This window comes from Heteronotia binoei, chromosome 1 (assembly GCF_032191835.1).
Source record: "Heteronotia binoei isolate CCM8104 ecotype False Entrance Well chromosome 1, APGP_CSIRO_Hbin_v1, whole genome shotgun sequence".
Taxonomy (NCBI): domain Eukaryota; kingdom Metazoa; phylum Chordata; class Lepidosauria; order Squamata; family Gekkonidae; genus Heteronotia; species Heteronotia binoei.
Genome location: NC_083223.1, coordinates 279,392,312 through 279,420,122, shown reverse-complemented (window position 1 = coordinate 279,420,122; position 27,811 = coordinate 279,392,312). Strand labels below are relative to the sequence as shown.

At 53.2% G+C, this 27,811-nt stretch overlaps 1 protein-coding gene across 2 annotated transcripts; it reads right to left on the bottom strand.

The window, feature by feature from the left end:
- Window positions 1-732: 732 nt before the first annotated feature.
- On the bottom strand, window positions 733-26,524 carry APH1A (aph-1 homolog A, gamma-secretase subunit). Of its 2 annotated transcripts, XM_060261191.1 has the most exons (7): window positions 26,347-26,524; window positions 20,291-20,461; window positions 17,920-17,993; window positions 16,500-16,622; window positions 8,211-8,338; window positions 6,225-6,348; window positions 733-2,800 (listed from the first exon to the last, which is right to left on the bottom strand). In XM_060261191.1, exons 1-7 carry the CDS (start codon window positions 26,457-26,459, stop codon window positions 2,736-2,738), a joined length of 798 nt encoding a protein of 265 aa, XP_060117174.1. In that variant the 5' UTR covers window positions 26,460-26,524; the 3' UTR covers window positions 733-2,735. The 2 variants fall into 2 exon arrangements, with proteins under 2 accessions (XP_060117174.1, XP_060117183.1); XM_060261200.1 differs by lacking the exon at window positions 8,211-8,338 and having other exon boundaries at window positions 2,716-2,800; window positions 26,347-26,468.
- Between the last annotated feature and the right edge of the window lie 1,287 nt (window positions 26,525-27,811).

The window sequence follows — 27,811 nt, the reverse complement described above, 5'->3', positions numbered from 1 at the left end:
CAAACCCCGTTCTTCCAGATAAGAGAGCTATGGCTGACCCAAGGCCATGCTAGCAGATGCAAGTGGAGGAGTGGGGAATCAAACCCGGTTCTCCCAGATAAGAGTCCACGCACTTCACCAGTGTTCCCTCTAAACTGAGTTAGTGTGAGCTAGCTCACAGATTTTTGTCTTAGGTGGGTGGGGCTGAGAGCTCTCAAAGTTGTCCTTGAAAGGGCAGCTTCTGTCAGGGCTCTCTCAGCCCCACCCACCTCACATGGTGTCTGTTGTGGGGGAGGAAGGTAATGGAGATTGTGAGCTGCTCTGAGGTTCAGGGTGGGGTTTAAATCCAATATTATCAATATCAAATTAAATCAGAAGAGTTTTCGACTAAAAATTAGAAGGAATTTAGCACCTCCATGGGAGATGGTGGGCTCTCCTTCTTTGGAGGTTTTTAAGCAGAGGCTAGATGGCTGTCTGACAGCAATGAGGATCCTGTGAATTAGGCAGATCACGAGAGAGAGGGCAAGAAGGCCAATTTTTCTCCAGTCCCATTTGGCTTGGGATCCTGGAGGTATTTGTGAATTCCCTGCATTGTTCCGGGGATTGGACTAGATGACCTTGAAGGTCCCTTCCAGCTCTATGATTCTATGAAGACAAGCACTGGGTGGGTTTTGCTTTGTTCCTCTCCCACTCCCCCCCCCCCCGCAAAAAAAAAAGATCGCAGTCAAGAGAATAAATCCCAATTCCCCATCCTTGAAAGATAGAAGCTCTTTTATTCATTGTACCAAGCAGCCAATACTAAAAAGATTTGCACTTCAGTCATAAAAAGGATCAATGCATAAGTCAAAAGAGGGAACGCTGGCCACCTGCTCTAGAACATCACGGAAGGGGAAAGTTTGAATCTCCCTGGAATTAGAAAGAGCAATTTCATCTGAAGAAAACCGGGATGTTTTTGTTCTTAGACTATTAAAGAGGCCGAAGAAATCAACACAGGCGCAGTAACACTTCCCAGCCAGAAGATGGCGATGCAGCACCCTTGCTTTCCAAAACCCTGCCGTGGCAGCTGATTGATTGATGGTCAAGCCATTGCGGGACCTTGGGAGCTCCGAAAAGGTTGAAGTGACATACAGCTCTCCTCTCCTGTCCCCTCTGAAAACATCAACCCAAGAGGAATTTGGCCTACTCTGTTTGAAAAAAGGCGCTGGGATACTGTGGAGTGGCAGGCAAGGTTCAAAGACCAAAGAGTTGCACAGGGAGATGGTCATGAGACAAAAGAACACAGCAGGCCTCTCAAACAACACCTTCATTGGTTGTTGTAGATTTTCCTGGCTGTGTGGCCGTGGCCATTGTGAGACCTGACATTTTGCCAACAACTGTGACTGGCATCCTCAGAGGTGTAACCCAGAAACTGGGAGTTCTCTCTGGGTCAAATTGAGAAGAAGTTGGTAGGCAGGTAATTTATATCTACTCCAGCAGGTGGGGTCGGGCTGAGTCATTATCTCGTGGGAGCTTCCTGAGCTGTGACATGCTAATGGAGGAGCTTCCCTGAGGGGGCACTTTTGTATATGGATTGGCTATTGTATATGGATTGGATATACAAAAGAACCCCTCAGGGAAGCTCCTCCATTAGCATGTCACAGCCCAGGAAGCTCCCACAAGATAATGACTCAGCCCAACCCCACCTGCTGGAGTAGATACAAATTGTCTGCCTACCTCCTTCTTCTCAGTTTGATCCAGAGAGAACTCCAGTTTTCTGGGTTACCTACCTACCACCTTCTTCTCAATTTGACCCAGAGAGAATTCCACTTTTCTGGGTTACACCTCTGAGGAGGCCAGTCATAGCTGCCAGTGAAACATCAGTTCTCACAACGCCAAGACCATGGCCACACAGCCCGGAAAATCTATAACAACCAATGGACTCCGGCCGTGAAAGCCTTCGACAACCCTTTCATCACCCTGGCCTAAAAGACATTATTTCACTGCCAAACCTGGGTTGCAGCTTTGCCAGCAAAAAAGACCAAATGACCCCATTATCAAGTGAAATTCAGGGTGCGAAGTTCTTTGCTTATGTGTGAGCAGACGGCTGCGATTGTAGCCCACACTGGCCAAGCAGAGGGAACAAGTTCCACAATTCTGAAAACGAACAAATTCTTGCACAGGTTAAGAACAGAACAGGCGACCGCAGGGCCAAATACAGGGGGGAAATACCAACTGGTTCCCGTTTGCCAACAGAGGCGGGGTGGGGGTACAGAAGGGTACAAAATGGGACTTGCCTGCAGTCCGCTGGGGGGGAACAGACTCCCCCAGAAAACAAGCATCTAGCTAAGCTAGCTGCTGACCAGAGAAACTGGAGTCCATGCTGAAAAAAACTAAATTTAAATTATCATCATCCACGCCAGCAGTCCGAGTCAGTCTTCCCAGAGCTGGCTGCCGTTGTGTCGTTCTTTCCCCCTGAGAAAGGGCTCGTAAGCTACAAGGGGTGGGGAGCATCTGCGCACACAGCCCACAAAAAGGAGACGGGAGAGTGAAACACTGCGGCCTTCTGCAGCAGAAAGAAGGGGTGGGGTGGGGACCCGTTGAAGGAGACAGAATTCCTCCCTCCAGGCAGGGGAGTCTGCGGTCCAAGTGGGCTCAGTTTCTGCTAGACTCGCACCCGCTCCCTCTGGTCCTGGAGTTGTGCACTGACTGGGGTGGGGCTATGAGCCTTCCCCAGTTGGCAAGAAGGGGGACTCGTGGGCCAGCTGTGCGAGCACTGCTCAGTCTTCAGACGGGAGCTGTAGGGCCGAGTAGACCATGACGGAATCTCCCTCTTCCTTTTTGCCTGCAACGAAAACAAGAGAGAAGGCGCTCAGGTTTTTGTGGGTGCGCAAAGGCTGGTTTTGCATCATGGAGGCGGTGCCAGGTGGGTGTGAAGCTCCACCCCACCCAACCACGGCATGGGGTACGTGGTCTCCTCCCCATCTTCTGAGTGGGATAAGGTTGGGCAACAGGGGTCAACAGGCAGAGAGGCACTCACAAGAACATAAGAGAAGTCATGCTGGGTCAGGCAAATGGCCCATTCAGTCCAACACTCTGTGTCACACAGTGACCAAAATTAGGGGCCATCAGGAGGTCCACTGGCAGGGCCAGAACTCCAGAAGGCCTCTCACTCTTGCCCCATGGCACCAAGATAACAGAGCATCACTGCCCCAGACATGGTGTTCCCTCTATACCTTGTGGCGAATAGCTACTGATGGACCACTGCTCCATGAAAGACCGTAAGAGAAGCCATGTTGGATCAGAATCATGGGCCATCCAGTCCAACACTCTGTGTCACACAGTGGCCAAAACCCAGGGGCTATCAAGAGGTCTACTAGCAAAACTGGAAGCCCTCCCACTACTGCCCCCCAAGCACCAAGAAGACTGGGCATCAACTGCCCCAGACATAAGAACATAAGCGAAGCCATGTTGGATCAAGACAGTGGCCCATCCAGTCCAACACTCTGTGTCACATAAGAACATAAGAGAAGCCACGTTGGATCAGGCCAGTGGCCCATCCGGTCCAACACTCTGTGTCACATAAGAACATAAGAGAAGCCCTGTTGGATCAGGCCAGTGGCCCATCCAGTCCAACACTCTGTGTCACATAAGAACATAAGAGAAGCCCTGCTGGATCAGGCCAGTGGCCCATCCGGTCCAACACTCTGTGTCACATAAGAACATGAGAGAAGCCCTGTTGGATCAGGCCAATGGCCCCTCCAGTCCAACACTGTGTCACATAAGAACATGAGAGAAGCCCTGTTGGATAAGGCCAATGGCCCCTCCAGTCCAACACTCTGTGTCACATAAGAGCATAAGAGAAGCCATGTTGGATCAGACCAGTGGCCCATCCAGTCCAACACTCTGTGTCACATAAGAGCATAAGAGAGGCCATGTTGGATCAGGCCAATGGCCCATCCAGTCCAACACTCTGTGTCACATAAGAACATAAGAGAAGCCATGTTGGATCAGGCCAATGGCCCATCCAGTCCAACACTCTGTGTCCCATAAGAACATAAGAGAAGCCATGTTGGATCAGGCCAATGGCCCCTCCAGTCCAACACTCTGTGTCACATAAGAACATAAGAGAAGCCATGTTGGATCAGGCCAATGGCCCCTCCAGTCCAACACTCTGTGTCACATAAGAACATAAGAGAAGCCATGTTGGATCAGGCCAATGGCCCATCCAGTCCAACACTCTGTGTCACATAAGAACATAAGAGAAGCCATGCTGGATCAGACTCATAGCCCATCCAGTCCAACACTCTGTGTCACACAGTGGCCAAAACCTAGGGGCCATCAGGAGGTCTACTCGCAAAGCCGGAAGCCCTCCCACTACTGCCCCCCAAGCACCAAGAAGGCAGAGCATCACTGCCCCAGACATAAGAGAAGCCATGTTGGATCAAGACAGTGGCCCATCCAGTCCAACACTCTGTGTCACACGGGCCAAAAACCAGGGGCCACCAGGAGGTCCTTCAGTGGGGCAAGAACTCCAGAAGTGCTTGCCTCCCCTCCAAGTACCAAGACTACAGAGCATCACTGCCCCCCAACAGAGTGTTCCCCCTACACCTCTGCTCTGTATGTTTCTCCAACCCCCTTTTGAAGCTGTCTATGCTTGTAGCCACCACCGCTTCCTGCAGCATGAGTTCCATATGTTCATAACTCTTTGATCCCCTGGAAATTCTGCTGCCAGGGGATATTTGGACTTCCGGGAGCTCACAGAAGTGCTGCTCACTCCTTTTCCGAAAGGATTCTGCATTTTCCATTATTGTTCGTCTTGTCTCCTCTGATTGGCAGTTGCTTTTCAGGGTCTCGGGCAGAGAAAGGTTGTTCTCATCCCCTTCCACCCAAACCCTGAACACACAAAGCAGCCTTATACTGGACCAGACCTTGGATTCATCACGGTCAGCCTTCTCTACTCAAGACTAGCAGCAGCTCTCCAGGGTCTCAGGCAGAGAAAGCTCTTTCACTTCTACTGCCTGGTCCTTTCCGCTGGAGATGCTGGGGATTGAAACTGGGACGTACTGAATGCCAAGCAGATGTTCTACCACTGAGCTGTGGCCCTTCTCCATGGCTCTCCAGGGTCTCAGGCTGAGGTCTTTCCCATCACCTACTACCTAGTCCTTTTTAACTGGGAGATGCCGGGGATTGAACATGGGACCTTCTGTATGACAAGAATATGCTCTGCCACTGAGCTATGGTTCCTCTCCATGGCTCTCCAGGGTCTCAGGTGGAGGTCTTTCCCATCACCTCCTACCTGGTCCTTTTAACAGAAGATGCTGGGGATTGAAAATGGGACCTTCTGCATGCCAAGCAGACGCTCTGCCACTGAGCTATGGCCCTTCTCCACGACTCTCCAGGGTCTCAGGCTGAGGTCTTTCCCGTCACCTCCTGCCTCGTCCTTTTAACTGGAGATGCCGGAGATTGAAACTGGGACCTTCTGCATGCCAAGCAGATGCTCTGCCACTGAGCTACGGCCCTTCTCCATGACTCTCCAGGGTCTCAGGCTGAGGTCTTTCCCATCACCTCCTGCCTGGTCCTTGTAACTGGAGATGGAGGGGATTGAACCTCGGACCTTTTGCATGCCAAGCAGAGGCTCTACCACTGAGCTACGGCCCCTCTCCATGGCTCTCCAGGGTCTCAGGCTGAGGTCTTTCCCATCACCTCCTGCCTGGTCCTTGTAACTGGAGATGCCAGGGATTGAACCTGGGACCTTCTGCATTCCATGCAGAGGCTCTACCACTGAACTATGGCCCCTCTCCATTGCTCTCCAGGGTCTCAGGCTGAGGTCTTTCCCATCCCCTCCTGCCTAGTCCTTTTAACTGGAGATGCCAGGGATTGAACCTGGGACTTTCTGCATGCAAAGCAGGGGCTCTGCCACTGAGCTATGGCCCTTCTCCATGACTCTCCAGGGTCTCAGGCTGAGGTCTTTCCCATCACCTCCTGCCTGGTCCTTGTAACTGGAGATGGAGGGGATTGAGCCTGGGACCTTCTGCATGCCAAGCAGAGGCTCTACCACTGAGCTATGGCCCTTCTCCATGACTCTCCAGGGTCTCAGGCTGAGGTCTTTCCCATCACCTCCTGCCTAGTCCTTTTAACTGGAGATGCCAGGGATTGAACCTGGGACTTTCTGCATGCCAAGCGGAGGTTCTGCCACTGAGCCACAGCCTTACCCCACAGTTTTAGCCTTCCCACGCTTCCCTTCCCAAGCCCGTCTAAATCCTCACCAGAGAGGCAAGCTTGAATGCTGTGCAGGGACCCTCCGGCAGTCGAGAATGCCAAGGCCCCCGTGGAGAGCGTCAGGAGGAACAGGGGGATGAGGCTGGCTTCGTAGCAAGGGTTGAGGAAGGTCTGTGGAAGGGAGAGAGAAAGACTTGCAGGCCGCAATAATCCTCTCCCCGCCCACACGGTTGTCCAGGCATCTCCTTCTCCCAGAAGCCTTTGCACTGGGCCCGGTCAAACCCAACACAAAGAGAGCTGCTGTCATTCATCGCTACGGCTGCTGATTGGCACAGCTTAGGGCAGGGGTGGCCTACGGTAGCTCTCCAGATGTTTTCTGCCTACAACTCCCATCAGCCCCAGCCATTGGCCATGCTGGCTGGGGCTGATGGGAGTCGTAGGCAAAAAAACATCTGGAGAGCTACCGTTGGCCAACCCTGATCTAGAGGATGGTGTGGAATTGTTTTCTGTGGCCCCAGAACGTAGGACCAGAACCAGTGGGTTGAAATTAAATCAGAAGAGTTTCCGGCTCAACATTAGGAAGAACTTCCTGACTGTTAGAGCAATTCCTCAGTGGAACAGGCTTCCTCGGGAGGTGGTGGGCTCTCCTTCCTTGGAGTTTTTAAGCAGAGGCTAGATGGCCATCAGACAGCAATGAGGATCCTGTGAATTTAGTGGGAGGTGTTTGTGAGTTTCCTGCATTGTGCAGGAGGTTGGACTAGGTGATCCTGGAGGTCTCTTCCAGTTCTATGATTCTATGACTGTCAAGAGCGGTTCCTCAGTGGAACAGGCTTCCTCCTCGGGAGGTGGTGGGCTCTCCTTCCTTGGAGGCTTTTAAGCAGAGGCTAGATGGCCATCTGACAGCGATGAGGATCCCGTGAATTTAGGGGGAGGTGTTTGTGAGTTTCCTGCATTGTGCAGGGGGTTGGACTATATGACTCTGGAGGTCCCTTCCAACTCTAGGATTCTATCATTCTAAGTTTCCACAGGCTTCCTCGGGAGGTGGTGGGCTCTCCTTCCTTGGAGGGTTTTAGAGGCTAGATGGCCATCTGACAGCAGTGAAGATCCTGTGAATTTAGGAGGAGGTGTTTGTGAGTTTCCTGCATTGTGCAGGGGATTGGACTAGATGACCCTGGAGGTCCCTTCCAACTCTAGGATTCTATGTTTCTCCTTCCTTCTAATGCAGGGGTGACCAACGGTAGCTCTCCAGATGTTTTTTGCCTACAACTCCCATCAGCCCCAGCCAGCATGGCCAATGGCTGGGGCTGATGGGAGTTGCAGGCAAAAAAAAACCATCTGGAGAGCTACTGTTGGCCACCCCTGGCTTAGGGGATAAGGGAGAGGGCCCAGATGGGCCTGTGTGACTTAAGCTGTACTTATGGGCTTCCCTCCCCACCCCAGTCTAGGAGGGAAGAGCAACACAAATAGACACCCCCCTGCTCCTCCACAGATTCTACAAATGACTCCATGGGACACATCAGTCCGAAGCATCCGAAGAAGCATCGCTCCAAACGGGAATAACTGAGCATCATTAAAAACATCCGTTTTAAAACTTTGGAAGTTTTTAAACAGAGGCCGGGTGGCACATCTGATTCGTGAACTTAGGCAGGTCATGGGAGGGGAGGCAGGAAGGGCTGCATCAGGGCTCAGTGCTCGTGGCCTTTTCTTACCGTAAGGGGAGGCGGGAAGGGCTGCATCAGGGCTCAGTGCTCGTGGCCTTTTCTTACCGTAAGGGGAGGCGGGAAGGGCTGCATCAGGGCTCAGTGCTCGTGGCCTTTTCTTACCATAAGGGGAGGCGGGAAGGGCTGCATCAGGGCTCAGTGCTCGTGGCCTTTTCTTACCGTAAGGGGAGGCGGGAAGGGCTGCATCAGGGCTCAGTGCTCGTGGCCTTTTCTTACCGTAAGGGGAGGCAAAAAGGGCTGCATCAGGGCTCAGTGCTTGTGGCCTTTTCTTACTGTGAGGGTTCCTACGGTCACCGCCCGCCATCCACTCACCAACCCAGACGTGACCAGGTGACTGGTGACCACCAGCCCCAGCCTCCCGTAGCGCCCCTTCTCACAGGCATCGAAGAAGATGGTCCCCCAGAAGGTATGCAAGAAAACCAGGGCCATCGTCAAGAAAGCTACGGGGGAGAAGAGGGAAGGTTAGTCAGGGCGGGCCGAGCCAAACTTCCACACAGGCAGCATTCCACCCTTCGCCCGAAGGAATTCCACACAACAAATGCAACAAATTTCAGCCCTGGGCATGTGGAGAAACTCTGAACATGAACATATGAAGCTGCCTTATACTGAATCAGACCCTCGGTCCATCGAAGTCAGTCTTGTTTACTCAGACTGGCAGCCGCTCTCCAGGGTCTCAAGCGGAGGTTTTTCGCGCCTACTTGCCTGGACCCTTTCTAGTTGGGGATTGAACCTGGGACCTTCTGCTTACTAATCAGATGCTCTACCACTGAGTCACTGTCCTTCCCCAAAGATTATGAACGTATGAAGCTGCCTTATACTGAATCAGACCCTCAGTCCATCAAAGTCAGTCTTGTCTACTCAGACTGGCAGTGGCTCTCCAGGGTCTCAAGCTGAGGTTTTTCACACCTACTTGCCTGGACTCTTTTTAGTTGAAGATGCCGGGGATTGAACCTGGGACCTTCTGTTTACCAAGCAGATGCTCTACCACTGAGCCAGCGTCCCTCTGTCAGCAAGCAGCTCTCCATTTGCTCCCAGCTGGCCTTGTAGGGGCTCAGCTGGTCCCTCCCCATGTAAGAACATAAAAGAAGCCCTGTTGGATCAGGCCAGTGGCCCATCCATTCCAAAACTCTGTGTCACACAGGGGCCAAAAAATCCAGGTGCCATCAGGTGGTCCACCAGTGGGGCCAGGACACTAAAAGCCCTCCCACTGTTATCCCCCCAAGCACCAAGAATGCAGAGCATCACTGCCCCAGACAGAGAGTTCCAACAATATGCTGAGGCTAATAGCCACTGATGGACCTCTGCTCCAGATGTTTATCCAAACCCCTCTTGAAGCTGGCTATGATTGTAGCCGCCTCCTCCTGCGGCAGTGAATTCCACATGTTAATCACCCTTTGGGTGAAGAAGGACTTTCTTTTATCCGTTTTAACCCGACTGCTCAGCAATTTCATCGAATGCCCACGAGTTCTTGTATTGTGAGAAAGGGAGAAAAGGACTTCTTTCTCTACCTTCTCCATCCCATACATAATCTTGTCAACCTCTATCATGTCACCCCGCAGTCAACATTTCTCCAAGCTAAAGAGCCCCAAGCGTTTCAACCTTTCTTCTTAGGGAAAGTGTTCCAACCCTTTAATCATTCTAGTTGCCCTTTTCTGGACTTCTTCCAATGCTATAATATCCTTTTTTGAGGTGCGGTGACCAGAATTGTACACAGCATTCCAAGTGAGGCTATACCGTCGATTTATACAGGGGCACCATCGATTTATATCCACATCTATTCTTCTGTACAGATCCACGATGCAACCTCATTTCGAACACAGTGTCCAGTTCTGGTCCCCCGTATCTCCAAAAGGACATGGCGGAGCTGGGAAACGTACGGAGGAGGGCGACGAAGAGGATGAAGGGGTTGGAGCCCCTTCCCTAGGAGGAAAGGCTGAAGAGTCTGGAACTTTCCAGTTGAGAAAAGAGATGACGAAGGGGAAATAGGAACAGAGGATTATAAAGTTTTGCATGGGGTGGAGAGAGTTGACAGAGAGAAACTTCTTCTTCCTCTCCTCAAATACTAGAAGTCGAGGGCACATCCGGTGAAGCTGATGGGCAGTAAATTCAGGATGGATGAAAGGGAAGACTACTTTGCACAGAGACGGATTAAAATTCACAACCAGAGGATGTTGCAATGGCCCCAGGAATACACAGCTTTAAAAGGGGATGAGATAGATACATGGAGGAGAAGTCCAACGATGGCTACCAGCTATGGTGGCTGAGGGGAAACACCACATTCAGAGGCACTAAGCCTCTGAATCCCAGAGCCAGGAGGCAACAGCAGGGGAAGGCCTCGGCCTCTCTGCACTGTTGTTGGAACTCCAGGGGAACTGGTCAGCCTCCTGTCTCATACAGTGGACTAGATGGACCCTCACTGGTCTGACCCAGCAGGGCTCTTCTGAAGTTCTTCTCAGAGGAAGGCCTCAGCCTCTCTGCCCTGTGGCTGGCCCTCCAGAGGAAATGGTTGGCCACTCTGTGAGACAAGAGGCTGGACTAGATGGACCCTCCCTGGTCTGACCCAGCAGGGCTCTCCTGATGTTATTCTCAGGGGAAGGCCTCGGCCTCTCTGCCCTGTTGTTGGCCCTCCAGAGGAACTGGTTGGCCACTGTGTGAGATAGGAGGCTGGACTAGATAGACCCTGTCTGTTCTGATCCAGCAGGGCTCTTCTGATGTTATTCTCAGGGGAAGGCCTCAGCCTCTCTGCCCTGTTGCTGGCCCTCCAGAGGAAATGGTTGGCCACTGTGAGAGACAGGAGGCTGGACTAGATGGACCTTCACTGGTCTGACCCAGCAGGGCTCTTCTGAGGTTCTTCTCAGGGGAAGGCCTCGGCCTCTCTGCCCTGTTGTTGGCCCTCCAGAGGAACTGGTTGGCCCCCGTGTGAGACAGGAGACTGGACTAGATGGACCCTCCCTGGTTTGACCCAGCAGGGCTCTTCTGATGCTCTTCTCAGGGGAAGGCCTCGGCCTCTCTGCCCTGTTGTTGGCCCTCCAGAGGAACTGGCTGGCCACTGTGTGAGACAGGAGGCTGGACTAGATGGACCCTCCCTGGTCTGACCCAGCAGGGCTCTTCTGAGGTTCTTCTCAGGGGAAGGCCTCGGCCTCTCTGCCCTGTTGTTGGCCCTCCAGAGGAACTGGCTGGCCCCTGTGTGAGACAGGAGGCTGGACTAGATGGACCCTCCCTGGTCTGACCCAGCAGGGCTCTTCTGATGCTCTTCTCAGGGGAAGGCCTCGGCCTCTCTGCCCTGTTGCTGGCCCTCCAGAGGAAATGGTTGGCCACTGTGAGAGACAGGAGGCTGGACTAGATGGACCTTCACTGGTCTGACCCAGCAGGGCTCTTCTGAGGTTCTTCTCAGGGGAAGGCCTCGGCCTCTCTGCCCTGTTATTGGCCCTCCAGAGGAACTGGTTGGCCCCCGTGTGAGACAGGAGACTGGACTAGATGGACCCTCCCTGGTCTGACCCAGCAGGGCTCTTCTGATGCTCTTCTCAGGGGAAGGCCTCGGCCTCTCTGCCCTGTTGTTGGCCCTCCAGAGGAACTGGCTGGCCACTGTGTGAGACAGGAGGCTGGACTAGATGGACCCTCCCTGGTCTGACCCAGCAGGGCTCTTCTGAGGTTCTTCTCAGGGGAAGGCCTCGGCCTCTCTGCCCTGTTGTTGGCCCTCCAGAGGAACTGGCTGGCCCCTGTGTGAGACAGGAGGCTGGACTAGATGGACCCTCCCTGGTCTGACCCAGCAGGGCTCTTCTGATGCTCTTCTCAGGGGAAGGCCTCGGCCTCTCTGCCCTGTTGTTGGCCCTCCAGAGGAACTGGCTGGCCACTGTGTGAGGCAGGAGGCTGGACTGGATGGACTCTTCTTGATCTGATCCAGCAGGGCTCTTCTGACGTTCTTCTCAGGGGAAGGCCTCAGCCTCTCTGCCCTGTTCTTGGCCCTCCAGAGGAACTGGTTGGCCATTGTGTGAGACAGGAGTCTGGACTAGATGGACCCTCCCTGGTCTGACCCAGCAGGGCTCTTCTGAGGTTCTTCTCAGGGGAAGGCCTCGGCCTCTCTGCCCTGTTCTTGGCCCTCCAGAGGAACTGGTTGGCCATTGTGTGAGACAGAAGTCTGGACTAGATGGACCCTCCCTGGTCTGATCCAGCAGGGCTCTTCTGATGTTCTTCTCAGGGGAAGGCCTCAGCCTCTCTGCTCTGTTCTTGGCCCTCCAGAGGAACTGGTTGGCCATTGTGTGAGACAGGAGTCTGGACTAGATGGACCCTCCCTGGTCTGACCCAGCAGGGCTCTTCTGAGGTTCTTCTCAGGGGAAGGCCTCGGCCTCTCTGCCCTGTTCTTGGCCCTCCAGAGGAACTGGTTGGCCATTGTGTGAGACAGGAGTCTGGACTAGATGGACCCTCCCTGGTCTGACCCAGCAGGGCTCTTCTGATGTTCTTCTCAGGGGAAGGCCTCAGCCTCTCTGCTCTGTTGCTGGCCCTCCAGAGGAACTGGTTGGCCACTGTGTGAGACAGGAGGCTGGACTGGATGGACCCTCCCTGGTCTGACCCAGCAGGGCTCTTCTGAGGTTCTTCTCAGGGGAAGGCCTCGGCCTCTCTGCCCTGTTGCTGGCCCTCCAGAGGAACTGGCTGGCCACTGTATGAGATCGGAGGCTGGACTAGATGGACCCTTACCGGTCTGACATTTTGAATCTGACAAAGTGTAACCCCTAACGAAAGACTATTAATCTCTGAGGTTCCAGCTGCAGCTATCTGTACAGCAATTGTGAAAGCTAGAGAGTGTCCTAAGCACAAATTTGATGGACATACTGGTTATTCAATCATTGAATTCAAGGCTTTACCTTATGTACTGCAGCCTGAAGAAGGCAAATGAAATGGAAGGTTACCCCGGCAATCCGCTGCTGCTGTTGCTGTAATATCAACCCTCTATTCTAATTTTGCCAACGGTTGTTAAATTCTGGCATCTAGTGTTTAATAACACTGAAATTAAATTTTGTTTCCAAAATACAGAGTAGCAAGCCAATCATTACTTCTATACAGTTTTTCCTTTGCTACAATATTAAAAAACAAGTCTAGCTCGCCCCCTGGTGGTGCAAAATGCTAAATCCTAGAGTTGGAAGGGACCTCCAGGGTCATCTAGTCCAACCCCCTGTACAATGCAGGAAACTCATAAATACCTCCCCCTATGAGCTAGAACTTCTGGCTACCAGACCATCTAGGATCTCCCTGCTATACTACACACAAGGACGTACTATTATCACCATCTGGGCCAGTCACTCTGGGGAGGGACAGTGGCTCAGTGGTAGAGCATCTGCTTGGGAAGCAGAAGGTCCCAGGTTCAATCCCCGGCATCTCCAAAAAAGGGTCCAGGCAAATAGATGTGAAAAACCTCAGCTTGAGGCCCTGCAGAGCCGCTGCCAGTCTGAGTAGACAATACTGACTTTGATGGACCAAGGGTCTGATTCAGTATAAGGCAGCTTCATATGTTCATATGTTCTCTCAACTACTTAGAAGAGTTGGTTTATTATCACCAGCTGGTCCAGTCACTCTCTCAACTACTTAGAAGACTTGGTTTTATAACGTGCCCTTCGCTATCCAAAGGAGTCTAAGAGCAGCTTACAATCTCCTTCTCTTCCCCTCCCCACAACAGAGACCCTGTGAGGCAGGTGGGGCTGAGAGAATGCTGAGAGAACTGTGGCTGGCCGAGGGTCACCCAGCTGGCTGCATATGGTGGAGGAGTGTGGAATTAAACCCGGTTCTTCAGACCTGCTGCTGTTAACCACTACATCATATCTGGCCCTCACCGGTCAGCATCGTCTACTCCGTCTACTTGACCTAACAGGGCTACGGTCAGAAGTGGAGACACACGCACGCCTCTTGGAGGGAAAGCAAAATGAAAACAAAGGGATCCAATTCTCACTTGAACTAATTGATAGCCAGTTTGGTGTAGAGGTTAAGTGTGTAGACTCTTATCTGGGAGAACCGGGTTTGATCCCCCACTCCTCCACTTGCACCTGCTGGAATGGCCTTGGGTCAGCCATAGCTCTGGCAGAGGTTGTCCTTGAAAGGGCAGCTGCTGTGAGAGCCCTCTCAGCCCCACCCATCTCACAGGGTGTCTGTTGTAAGGGGAGAAGATATAGGAGGTTGTGAGCTGCTCTGAGACTGATTCAGAGAGAAGGGCGGGGTATAAATCTGCAGTCTTCTTCTTCTTATCTGGGAGAACCGGGTTTGATTTCCTACTGCTCTTGCTGGAATGGCCTTGATTTCCTACTGCTCTTGCTGAAATGGCCTTTATTTCCTACTTGCACTTGCTGGAATGGCCGTGGATCAGCCATAGCTCTCGTAGGAGTTGTCCTTGAAAGAGCAGCTTCTGGGGGAGCCCTCTCAGCCCCACCCACCTCACAGGGTGTCTGTTGTGGGGGGAGAAGATATAAGAGATTGTAAGTCGCTCTGAGTCTCTGATTCAGAGAAAAAAGCGGGGTATAAATCTGCAGTCTTCTTCTTATCTGGGAGAACTGGGTTTGATTCCCCACTCCTCCACTTGCAGCTGCTGCAGTAGCCTTGGATCAGCCATAGCTCTAGCAGAGCTGTCCTTGAAAGGGCAACTTCTGTGAGAACTCTCTCAGCCCCACCCACCTCACAGGGTGTCTGTTGTATGTGTGTAGGGGGGAAAGGTAAAGAAGATTGTGACCAGTGTTCCCTCTAAGCTGAGTTGGCGTGATCTAACTCACAGATTTTTAGCTGCTAGCTCACAGATTTTTAGCCTCCAGTTTACCCATTTTTGTCTTAGCTCAGGAAGGACAACCCCAGAGCACACTCATTGATACAGTACCTCACCACTTTAATGCCAGTAGCTCACAAAGCAGAATTTTTGCTCACAAGACTCTGCAGCTTAGAGGGGACATTGATTGCGACTCTGATATTCAGAGTACAGGGCGGGATATAAATCCAATATCATCTTCTTCTAAGACAGAACAACTCAGCCAAGGACACACAATCGGGTGTGTGTGTGTGTGGGTGGCTAGGTGTGTGCGTGTCGGTGTGTGTGTAGGGGTGGGTGTGTAGGTGGGTGTGGGTGGGTGTCGGTGTGTGTGTGTGGATGGGTGGGGGTGTGTGTCAATGTGTGTGTGCGTGGCTAGGTGTGTGTGTGTCAGTGTTTGTGTGGGGGTGGGTGGGTGTGTCGGTGAGTGTGGGTGTCAGTGTGTGTGGATTGCTGTGGATAGGTGGGTGGGTGTGTCGGTGTGTGTGTGAGTGGCTAGGTGTGTGTGTGTGTTGGTGTGTGTGTGTGTTGGTGTTTGTGTGGGGGTGTGTCGGTGGGTGTCAGTGTGTGTGGGTGGGTGTGGATGGGTGGGTGTGTCGGTGTGTGTGTGGGTGGCTAGGTGTGTGTGTCGGTGTTTGTGTGGGGGTGTGTGGGGGTGTCGGTAGGTGTGGATGTCAGTGTGTGTGAGTGGGTGTGGATGGGTGGGTGTGTCGGTGTGTGTGTGGGTGGCTAGGTGTGTGTGTGTCGGTGTTTGTGTGGGGGTGGGTGGGGGTGTCGGTGGGGGTGGGTGGCTAGGTGTGTGTGTGTCGGTGTGTGTGTAGGGGTGGGTGTGTAGGTGGGTGTGGGTGGGTGTCGGTGTGTGTGTGGGTGTAGATGGGTGTGTGTGTGTCAGTGTGTGTGTGCGTGGCTAGGTGTGTGTGTGTCAGTGTTTGTGTGGGGGTGGGTGGGGGTGTGTCAGTGTTTGTGGGGGGGGTGTCGGTGTGTGTGTGTGGCTAGGTGTGTGTCGGTGTTTGTGTGGGGGTGTGTCGGTGGGTGTCAGTGTGTGTGGGTGGGTGTGGATGGGTGGGTGTGTGTGTCGGTGCGTGTGTGGGTGGCTAGGTGTGTGTGTGTTGGTGTTTGTGTGGGGGTGTGTGGGGGTGTCGGTAGGTGTGGATGTCAGTGTGTGTGGGTGGGTGTGGATGGGTGGGTGTGTCGGTGTGTGTGTGGGTGGCTAGGTGTGTGTGTGTGTCGGTGTTTGTGTGGGGGGGTGTGGGGGTGTCAGTGGGGGTGGGTGGCTAGGTGTGCGTGTGTCGGTGTGTGTGTAGGGGTGGGTGTGTAGGTGGGTGTGTGGGTGTGGATGGGTGTGTGTGTGTGTCAGTGTGTGTGTGCGTGGCTAGGTGTGTGTGTGTTAGTGTTTGTGTGGGGGTGGGTGGGTGTGTGTCAGTGTTTGTGTGTGGGGGGGTGGGTGTGTCGGTGTGTGTGTGTGGCTAGGTGTGTGTCGGTGTTTGTGTGGGGGTGTGTCGGTAGGTGTCAGTGTGTGTGGGTGGGTGTGGATGGGTGGGTGTGTGTGTCGGTGTGTGTGTGGGTGGCTAGGTGTGTGTGTGTTGGTGTTTGTGTGGGGCTGTGTGGGGGTGTCGGTGGGTGTGGGTGAGTGTCGGTGTGTGTGGGTGGGTGTGGATGGGTGGGTGTGTCGGTGTGTGTGTGGGGGTGGGTGGGCGTGTAGGTGGGTGGGTGTGGGTGTCGTTGTGTGTGTGTAGAAGAGCTCTGAACTCTAATCAGACGCGCAGACATCCTCTGTACTCAGCATCCTTGTAAAATGCATCACCACCATTTGACATTACCTGACGTGATGAAGTAGTGGGGCGAGTCCCCATGGATTCCCACAGTGCCCGGACCGATGGAATCCGCCAGGATATTGATGACGGAGAAGAGGCCGCTGATGATCCCGAAAGAGAGGCCCGACACTGCAGAGCAGAGAGAACAGGCAAACCCCCTTTAAAAACCACCGCTGGAGCAGACCAAAGGCCCATCTGTTTCAGCCGCCCTCTGCAGGGCACGGAGACCAACACCCCTGACTTAGAGCAATGCACTGTGCTGAGAGTTCTAATTCTGCCTCCTCCTCCTCTTTTTGTTTATTCACAGAGGAGAGATCCATCAACGACTTTTCGCCGCAGCAACTCAACAGACCTTCTGAACAGCAGCCTGGCCTAGATGGACCAGTTGCCCGATTCAGTAGAAGGCAGCTTCAGGTGCATTTAGGGAGGGGCCGTGGCTCAGTGGGAGAGCCTCTGCTTGGCATGCGGAAGGTCCCAGGTTCAATCCCCAGCACCTCCAGTTAGAAAGGGCCAGGCAGGAGGTGATGGGAAAGACCTCTGCCTGAGACCCTGGAGAACCACAGAGAGGGCCCATAGCTCAGTGGAAGAGCCTCTGCTTGGCATGCGGAAGGTCCCAGGTTCAATCCCCGGCATCTCCAGTTAAAAAAGGATCCGTTTCTGGGATGTCGAACTCATTTGCTATGAGGGCCAGATGTAACATAAGAGAGACCTTATTGGGCCAGGCCACGTATGTCATAAAATGTAATGCCAGGCAGCAGAGAGATAGACTTTACAAAGGACACAATTGAAGATTATTTTTTAAAAAAAACCACTGAAAACATGCTTAAAACATTAGCACTCGTTGGTCTTAAAGGTGCTTTCTTTGTATCTCTCCCACAGGATCCAGGGAACTGGGCAAAGGAAGCTCCGGATCTTTCCTTCCTTCCTCAGGGGACCAGGAGGGGGAGGAGCCTCAGCCAATAGAAGGAAGAGAGGCTTGGCTCAGTAGCTCTGCTGTGCGATTGAGAGAGCCTGGCAAAGCAAGCTCTCCCTCCCCCCCTCTCCTCCCCAAGGGAGGAACCTCAGTCAATGGAGAGAACAGAGGCTTTGCTCTGTAGCTCCTGTGCGATTGAGCAAGCCTGGCAAAGCAAGCTGAGATGCAGAAGGAAGCAAAAGAGCGGGAGAAGGAAGCAGACAACAGCCAGTTGCTTGGGGGCCTGATTCGTCCCCTGGGCCACAAGTTTGACACCCCTGGTTATTGACCTTGCTGGACTGAAAGCCTGATTCAGGATAATGTGTGTTCTGCCACAGCTTGCTTTCTTCTGGGCAGCAGCCATTTAAGGCCGGAAGGGGCTTCCTCAGGCCTGGCCTACTGGCTCTTTGTTGCTGGGCACTGGCTACCTTAACAAGCCCCAAAGTGAGACATACAAAGGAAAGCATCACTCACCATAGGCCATCTGCTTGATAGAGATGGGAGGCCGGCCATCTTCGCTGAGGGACACCAGGCCTTCGTCCGCCTTCCTAAGGGCAGGGTTCAGAGGGAGCAGAGAAGGGGGTGAGGACAGAAAACTCCTTTAGGGTCAGGATAAGGCAGATTCAGCTGTGCTTAGGGAGGGGCTGCTATGTAATTCATAATCTCATGATTATGAGAGCCAATTTGGTGCAGTGGTTAAGTGTGCGGACTCTTATCTGGGAGAACCGGGTTTGATTCCCCCACTCCTCTGCTTGCAGCTGCTGGAATGGCCTTGGGTTAGCCGTAGTTCTCGTAGGAGTTGTCCTTGAAAGGGCAGCTGCTGTGAGAGCCCTCTCCAGCCCCACCCACCTCACAGGGTGTCTGTTGTGGGGAAGGGAGATAAAGGAGATTGTGAGCCGCTCTGAGACTCTGAGATTTGGAGTGGAGGGCGGGATATAAAGCCAATATGATCATCATCATCTTCAGTGGAAAAGTCTCTGCTTGGCAGGCAGAAGGTCCCGATCAGACAAATGAGACGAAGACTACTGCAGATTTATACCCCGCCCTTCTCTCTGAATCAGAGGCTCAGAGCAGCTTACAATCTCCTATATATTCCTCCCCTTCAATGGACACCCTGTGAGGTGGGTGGGGCTGAGAGAGCTCTCACAGAAGCTGCCCTTTCAAGGACAACTCCTGCAAGAACTATGGCTGGCCCAAGGCCATTCCAGCAGCTGCAAGTGGAGGAGTGAAGAAAGGTTGAAACGCTTGGGACTCTTTAGCTTGGAGAAACGTCGACTGCGGGGTGACATGATAGAGGTTTACAAGGATGGAGAAAGTAGAGAAAGAGGTACTTTTCTCCCTTTCTCACAATACAAGAACTCGTGGGCATTCGATGAAATTGCTGAGCAGACAGGTTAAAACGGATAAAAGGAAGTACTTCTTCACCCAAAGGGTGATTAACATGTGGAATTCACTGCCACAGGAGGTGGTGGTGGCCACAAGCATGGCCACCTTCCAGAGGGGTTTAGATAAAAATATGGAGCAGAGGTCCATCAGTGGCTATTAGCCACAGTGTGTGTGTGTGTGTGTGTGTGTATATATATATATATATATATAAATTTTTGACCACTGTGTGACACAGAGTGTTGGACTAGATGGGCCATTGGCCTGATCCAACATGGCTTCTCTTATGTTCTTATGAGTGGGGAATCAAACCCGGTTCTCCCAGATAAGAGTCCGCGCACTTCACCCCTACATCAAACTGGCTCTCATCTAGTGAGGGTCCATCTAGTCCAGCCTCCTGTCTCACACAGTGGCCAACCAGTTCCTCTGGAGAGCCAACAACAGGGCAGAGAGGCCGAGGCCTTCCCCTGAGAAGAGTATCAGAAGTCCCCTGCTGGGTCAGACCAGGGAGGGTCCATCCAGTCCAGCCTCCTGTCTCACACGGAGGCCACCCAGTTCCTCTGGAGGGCCAACAACAGGGCAGAGAGGCCAAGGCCTTCCCCTGACGTTGCCTTCTGGCTCTGAGATTCAGGGTCTCTGAATGTGGAGGATCCCCTCAACCACCATGGCCTGTAGCTATTGACAGACTTACTCTCCATGAATCTCTCTCTTCCCTTCTAAAGCTGTTTATTCCTTTGACCCTCAGTACATCCTTTAGGAGCGAATCCACATTTTAATCACTCCCTGTGGAAATTGGTATTTCCTCACTTCTCTTCAGGGTCAAGGGTGGAGCAGGGACAACAGAGAATTTTCTTCCGCTGACTGACTGATGCCGTCTGTATTAAACTCAACATTTTTTCCCCACGCCCCTGAGCGCTAGAGAGCTCCTTTATTCAAACGAAAGCAGGAACTGTCAAAGAAATTAAAGAGGGCACGCGAAAAGATTTCCCATTTCCGTATGTGATCAAAAGTCTGCAACCGCCGTCTGATTTAAAAGTCCGCTTTCCCCCTAAAACAAACTTTCCAGCAATATAATACAACGGGTAGATTCGAATCCAGGAGCACCTTAAGAGACCGAGAAGGTTTTAGAGCCAGGAACTTCCAAGGGTCAAAGGTGTCGGTCTCTAAGGCACCGCTGGACTTGAATCCAGCTCTTCTATAGGAGACCGACACATGAAACAACAATATGATTGAACCCTTATTTAACCATCGTGGCTCCAAACACACCAACCCAGGGAAACGTCGTTCTAGAAAAGGATGATGCTTCTCTATGCTTGAACGTTTCGCTTGCGTCCAAGCCTACAATTCCCAGGATCCTCTGGGAGGAAGCCGTAACGGTCAAAACCAGGGGTTAAAATTCTGGGCCCAGATGAGCCCTTCTGAAAGCACCAGCGTGTCCCACTTCCTAGACGGGCTCTCTTACTTGAGGAGCTTGAAGTACGCAAAGCGAAAGGCCTCTTGCAGGAGGACAGAGACGGCTGCGCCAAAGAGCAGGAGGCCGTACTGCAGTTGCCCATTGTTCCGGTCGCTGAGCTGCACCGAAATAAACCAGATCAGAGAAGCCAGGAGGAGGGAGACCAACCAGAAAAAGGCCCTGCGGAACAAGGGATTGGGGAGGGGGGGGGGAGAAAAAAAATCTGTATTAGGCTGGATTGTGTGCAATTTATTAAAAAGAACTAGAATGCTCCAGTTTGGCGAGCCAGTTTGGTGTAGTGGTTAAGTGTGCGGGCTCTTATCTGGGAGAACCGGGTTTGATTCCTCACTCCTCCACTTGCACCTGCTAGCATGGCCTTGGGTCAGCCGTAGCTCTGGCAGAGGTTGTCCTTGAAAGGGCAGCTGCTGTGAGAGCCCTCTCCAGCCCCACCCACCTCACAGGGTGTCTGTTGTGGGGGAGGAAGGTAAAGGAGATTGTGAGCTGCTCTGAGACTCTTCAGAGTGGAGGGCGGGATATAAATCCAATATCTTCATCTTCTTCTTGTCTGGGAGAACCGGGTTTGATTCCCCACTCCTCCACTTGCACCTACTGGAATGGCCTTGGGTCAGCCATAGCTCTGGCAGAGGTTGTCCTTGAAAGGACAGCTTTTGTGAGAGCTCTCTCAGCCCCACCCACCTCACAGGGTGTCTGTTGTAGGGGAGGAAGATAAAGATTGTGAGCCACTCTGAGACTCTTCGGAGTGGAGGGTGGGATATAAATCCAATATCTTCTTCTTCTTCTTCCACTAAGGCAACCTGTACTCTACAATGGGCATAAACAATGCAAAGTCAAATAGATTTCTTCTGCCCAGCAGATTCTGCTTTTGCTACTCCAGGAACGGTGAAGAAGAAGATACTGGATTTATATCCTGCCCTTCGCTCTGAATCTCAGAGCGTCTCACAATCTCCTATATCTTCCTCCCCCACAACAGGCACTCTAAGAGGCGGGTGGGGCTGAAAGAGCTCTCCCAGAAGCTGCCCTTTCAAGGACAACCTCTGCCAGAGCTATGGCTGACCCAAGGCCATTCCAGCAGGTGCAAGCGGAGGAGTGAGGGATCAAACTCGGTTCTCCCGGATAAGAGTCCGCATACTTAACCACGACACCAAACTGGCTCTCTCTCTCAAACCCAGTTCTCCCAGGTTCTAGGCCAACACTCTAAGTGCTAACACCAGGCTGGCTCACCCCTCATGGATTCAGGGCTCTACCAGCACAAACTGCAGTTGTGAAAAAAGTGATTATTAGGAAAGGGACTGAGAATAAAACGGCCAATATTGTAAAGCCCCCAATTAGATCTATGATGCGGCCTCATTTGGAATATTCTGTCCAGTTCTGGTCACTGCACCTAAAAAAAAGATATTGCAGAGCTGGGAAAAATATAGCGGAGGGCAAACCAGCTTATGATGAAGAAAAACAAGAGACTGGATTTATATCCCTCCCTTCGCTACACGAAGGAGTCTCAGAGTGCCTTACAAATCTCCTTTCCCTTTCTCTCCCCAAAAGCAGACACCCTGTGAGGTAGGTGGGGCTGAGAGAGCTCTGACAGAAACTGCTCTTGAGTAGAACGGCTCTGTGAGAACCTGTGACTGACCCAAGGTCACATCAGCAGCTGCAAGTGGAGGAGTGGAGAACCAAACCCGGTTCTCCCAGATAAGAGCCCGTGTACTTCACCACTACACCAAACTGGCTTTACAATCTTCTTTATCTACTTCCCTCACAACAGATACCCTGTTAGGTAGATGGGGCTGAGAGAGCTCTGACAGAAGGTGCCATTTCAAGGACAGCTCTGTGAGAGACATGGCTGACCCAAGGCCATTCGAGCAGCTGCAAGTGGAGAAGGGGGGAACCAAACCCGGTTCTCCCAGAAAAGAGTCCGCGCACTTAGCCACGACACCAAACTGGCTCTCTCTGATGACAGCGTTGCAGCACCTTCCCTATGAGAAAAGGCTAAACAGCTTGGGACTTTTCACTTTAGAAAAGAGACGACTAAGGAGGAGGTGTACAAAATTATGCACAGGGTAGAGAGAGTGGACAGAGAAAATTTCATCTCTCTCCCACAAGGCTAGAACTCAAGGGCATCCCGTGAAGCTGACAAACAGCACAGACAAAGGGAAAATCTACTTTACACAGAGAGTGACTGAAATGTGGAATTTGATGCCAGAGGTTGCAGGGATGGCCATAACTTTAAAGAAGAATATATTCTTGAAGGAGAGGTCTCTCAGTGCCTACTAGCCATGGAGACTGAGCGGAACCTCCAAACTCAGAGGCAGTAATCCTCTGAAGCCCAGAGCCAGGAAGCAACATCAGGGGAAGGCCTCGGTTGGCCACTGTGTGAGGCAGGAGGCTGGACTAGATGGACCCTCCTTGATCTGACCCAGCTGGGCTCTTCTGATGCTCTTCTCAGGGAAGGCCTCGGCCTCTCTGCCCTATTGTTGACCCTCCAGAGGAACTGGCTGGCCCCTGTGTGAGACAGGACAGGAGGCTGGACTAGATGGACCCACCCTGTCTGATCTAGCAGGGCTCTTTCGACGTTATTCTCAGGGGAAGGCCTCAGCCTCTCTGCCCTGTTGCCGGACCTCCAGAGGAACTGGTTGGCCACTGTAAAACAGGAGGCTGGACTAGATGGACCCTCAGTGGACTGGATGGACCCTCTAGAGGAACTGGTTGGCTCCTGTGCGAGACAGGAGGTTGGACTAGACAGACCTTCACTGGTCTCATCCAACAGGACTCTTCCGAGGTTCTTCTCAGGGGAAGGCCTTGGCCTCTCTGCCCTGTTGTTGGCCTTCCAGAGGAACGGGTTGGCCTCTGTGCGAGACAGGAGGCTGGACTAGATGGACCCTCCCTGGTCTGATCCAGCAGGGCTCTTCAGATGTTCTTCTCAGGGGAAGGCCTCGGCCTCTCTGCCCTGTTGTTGGCCCTCCAGAGGAACTGGCTGGCCCCTGTGTGAGGCAGGAGGCTGGACTAGATGGACCTTCACTGGTCTGATCAAGCAGGGCTCTCCTGAGGTTCTTTTCAGGGGAAGGCCTTGGCCTCTCTGCCCTGTTGTTGGCCCTCCAGAGGAACTGGCTGGCCACTGTGTGAGACAGGAGGCTGGACTATACGGACCCTCCCTGGCCTGCCCCAGCAGGGCTCTTCTGATGCTCTTCTCAGGGGAAGGTCTCAGCCTCTCTGCCCTGTTGTTGGCCCTCCAGAGGAACTGGTTGGCCACTGTGTGAGACAGGAGGCTGGACTAGACGGACTCTCCCTGGTCTGACCCAGCAGGGCTCTTCTGAGGTTCTTCTCAGGGGAAGGCCTCGGCCTCTCTGCACTGTTGTTGGCCCTCCAGAGGAACTGGCTGGCCACTGTGTGAGACAGGAGGCTGGACTAGATGGACCCTCCCTGGTCTGACCTAGCAGGGTTCTTCTGGTGTTCTTAAACTCCAGCTTGAAGCAGTTTGCCTGACAGCTCCTACCCCAATGCCCTATTCGCCAGCCCAGACTAGCTCTGGTGAAAGACAGGGCAGTCCCCGGTAGCTTCAACCAGCCGTCTGGGAAACCTCACAGGCTGCCGGCTGAAGGAAGTTGTTCAGTCTCCCCACCAGCTGTTCATACAAGAAGGAAGGACGGAAGCAGCCGGGGCTGCCCAGAACAACAAAAAAAAGTGCTTTTTTTATCATGCCAACGACACTCTGTTGTTATCTCACAGGGGTTCTGTTCCTGCTCTCTCTCTCTCTCTCTGTTGCAACTCTGCCAGACTCTTGCAATAACGTCACTGTCCTTCCTAGTTCCTCAAGCAGCAAAAAACACAGAAAACACTTTTAAATCATTCCATCTCTCATCTGTGGGGGTGGAGTCTGGATTCAGCCCTCTATTTACACGCTTTTTCTATTTCCAAAACCCCACGGCTGCTGAAGCAGGGCATCCCGATGAGCCAGCGTGCGTGACCAAGAGGCTCGCGGGCCGCCGGCCAAAGATTCTTTTTCAGCAGGGGCAATTTCCTGCTCCCTCGAAAACGGGGAAAGAGGCTCGGCTTAAACGTGACAGCGAGGCACAAGCACTTTCTGTGGGACCACGAGATGTCACACATGAATACACCACAACTCACCGGGAAGCACTTTTGCCTCCTGACATTTCAGTCTGGCTTAACAAATGCAAGCCAGGGACAAAAACGGCTCTTGGCTGTGCAAGGATTGCCACTTTCTCTCCCACCCCAAAGTAATCTGGTTGGACAGGGGCCCCCAGGAAAGAGGGCGTGTCGTCCAGGCACAGTTTGAGCCGGATACCGGCCTCCGAGCAGGATGCTGCCTTTCCGGAAACTGTGGTCTGGCCGCTAGAGAATAGGTGACCGTGGGGGCGGGGGGTGAGAAGAGGGGCAGCCCCAAAGCTGCTGGCACGGGGACGGATTAAGGCCTGCTCTCTACCCCTGCAGTCTCAAAACCGGGACAGCAATTCCACAGGTGCCCCCGGAGAGAGGAGGTCCCACTCCAAAAAAGGCTTCCACCCCAGTAGATTTTCCTCCCCCCACATCTGCTACCACTGTTCCCCCCCCCCATCTAGCCCACACCCAGCTGCCCCTGGAAACGGAGCCCTTTACAACATTTCTTCAGATGTAAGACCAGGTTTCTCCCCAGCAAAAAATAAGAAGGGGGGGGTCCCCTTACTTCCAAGAAGAGCCCCGTGGCGCAGTGTTAGAGCTGCAGTGCTGCAGTCCTAAGCTCTGCTCACGACCTGAAAGTTCGATCCCCGGAGGAAGCTGCGTTTTCAGGTAGCCGGCTCGAGGTTGACTCGGCCTTCCATCCTTCCGAGGTCGGTCAAATGAGTCCCCAGCTTGTGGGGGGGGGGGGGGAGAAGCGTAGATGACTGGGGAAAGCAAGGGCAAACCACCCCATTTAAAAATTCTGCTATGAAAACGTTGTGAAACTCACCCCAGAGTCGGAAACGACCGGTGCTTGCACAGGGGACCTTTCCTTTCCCCCTTACTTCCATGCAAGTTAGTTATACCCAATAATATATAAATACACACACGCACAAACACATTGTACATAGATCCAAGCGGGTAGCCGTGTTGGTCTGAAGCAGCTGAACAAAGCAGGAGTCAAGCGGCACCGTTAAGACCAACCAATTTTTATTTAGAACGAACGCTTTCGCGTGCTCTTAAGCACACTTCATCATCACTGTGAGCTCCCTGTGCTGGATTCCTCGTCTGACGAAGTGTGCTTAAGAGCACACGAAAACTGATGTTCTAAATAAAAACTGGTTGGTCAAAGGTGATACTTGACTCCTGCTTTGTTCATATATTGTGCATGCATGCATGCATGCGCACATGTCAAGGCGGGGGGCATATTCTTCAGGAGTAAACACGGTATATGCCAGTATGAGATCCGGTACCCCTTCCCGCCAGCCCTCCTTTCCACCCGACCCCCAGAAGCTGCAGGGCCATCGCCACCTCCGCCCCCAACTCAACCCATGGGGTGGTATTCAACCTTTCCCAAAGCTTACCCTCCCCACCCCAGCCTCAAAATGCAAACCCCTCCCTGCCCCCCTTGCAAATGCAAACCCCACCTTTGCAAATGCAAGCCCCTCCCCACTGCAAATACAAGCCCCTCTCCCTGCCCCCTTGCAAATGTAAGCCCCTCCCCCCTGCCCCCTTGCAAATGCAAGCCCCTCCCCCTGCCCCCTTGCAAATGCAAGCCCCTCCCCCTGCCCTCTTGCAAATGCAAGCCCCTCCACCCTGCCCCCTTGCAAATGCAAGCCCCTCCCCCTGCAAATGCAAGCCCATCCCCCTGCCCCCTTGCAAATGCAAGCCCCTCCCCCTGCCCCCTTGCAAATGCAAGCCCCTCCACCCTGCAAATGCAAGCCCCTCCCAGCTTGCAAATGCAAGCCCCTCCCCCTGCCCCCTTGCAAATGCAAGCCCCTCCCCCTGCCCCCTTGCAAATGCGAGCCCCTCCCCCTGCCCCCTTGCAAATGCGAGCCCCGCCCCCTGCCCCCTTGCAAATGCAAGCCCCTCCCCCCCGGAAGGTGCTGACCCACCCTGCTACCAGGATGATGACCCGCAGGGGGTCTCCGGCCACGGTGAGCAGGCAGAGGGCCAAGGCCGGCCCGAAGGCGATGAAGGTGCAGCCGAAGAAGACCGCCGCCCCCATCGCGGCCGCGCCCGCGCCTCGCGCACCACCAGCACAAAGCCCCGGGCAGGAGAGGCGGAGGGAGAAGGGGCGGGGAGACCGAGGGGCAGGCCCAGCTCCGCGGCACGCTGGGAGTTGTAGTTCCGCGGCCAGCCGGGCGGGGAGGAAGCCTTGCCAACCTCCCGTCGGGGGATGAAGGCAGGGGTCCGCGGGAGAGCCTCGCAGAGCGCCGAACCCTCACTCTTTCATGGATAGGCATCTGGAGCAGAGGTCCATCAGTGGCTGTTAGCCACAGCTTATCCTTGGAGAGCCCCTGGCGCAGAGTGTTAGAGCTGCAGTCCTAAGCTCTGCTCACGACCTCAGTTCGATCCCCGGCGGAAGCTGGGTTTTCAGGTAACCGGCTCGAGGTGGACTCAGCCTTCCATCTTTCCAAGGTCCGGTAAATGAGTACCCAGTTTGCTAAGGGGGGGAAGGGTAGATGACTGGGAAAGGCGAGGGTGCAAACCTCCCTGTAAAAAGTCTGCCGTGAAAGCGACGTCACCCCAGAGTTGCAGATAATGAAAGATCGGGACACTTTCTTTGGGGGCTCATAGAATGGGAACCCTGCGCCAATCTTTTTTGAAACTTGGAGGGTTTTCTGAAGAAAGGCATTAAGAACATAAGAGAAGCCATGTTGGATCAGGCCAGTGGCCCTTCCAGTCCAACACTCTGTGTCACATAAGAACATAAGAGAAGCCCTGTTGGATCAAGCCAATGGCCCATCCAGTCCAACACTCTGTGTCACATAAGAACATAAGAGAAGCCTTGTTGGATCAGGCCAGTGGCCCCTCCAGTCCAACACTCTGTGTCACATAAGAACATAAGAGAAGCCATGTTGGATCAGGCCAGTGGCCCATCCAGTCCAACACTCTGTGTCACATAAGAATATAAGAGAAGCCATGTTGCATAAGGCCAATGGCCCCTCCAGTCCAACACTCTGTGTCACATAAGAACATAAGAGAAGCCATGTTGGATCAGGCCAGTGGCCCATCCAGTCCAACACTCTGTGTCACATAAGAACATAAGAGGAGCCCTGTTGGGTCAGGCCAGTGGCCCCTCCAGTCCAACACTCTGTGTCACATAAGAATATAAGAGAAGCCATGTTGGATCAGGCCAGTGGCCGATCCAGTCCAACACTCTGTGTCACATAAGAACATAAGAGAAGCCATGTTGGATCAGGCCAATGGCCCATCCAGTCCAACACTCTGTGTCACATAAGAACATAAGAGGAGCCCTGTTGGGTCAGGCCAGTGGCCCCTCCAGTCCAACACTCTGTGTCACATAAGAATATAAGAGAAGCCATGTTGGATCAGGCCAGTGGCCGATCCAGTCCA

Coding starts and splice junctions, on each gene's coding strand:
- APH1A (XM_060261191.1), bottom strand. CDS start 26,459: ATGGGGGCGGCGGTCTTCTTCGGCTGCACCTTCATCGCCTTCGGGCCG. Junction 16,623..17,919: donor TATCAAGCAGATGGCCTATG/GTGAGTGATGCT, acceptor TCTGCTCTGCAG/TGTCGGGCCTCTCTTTCGGG. Junction 8,339..16,499: donor CCACTACTTCATCACGTCAG/GTAATGTCAAAT, acceptor TCTCCCCCGTAG/CTTTCTTGACGATGGCCCTG.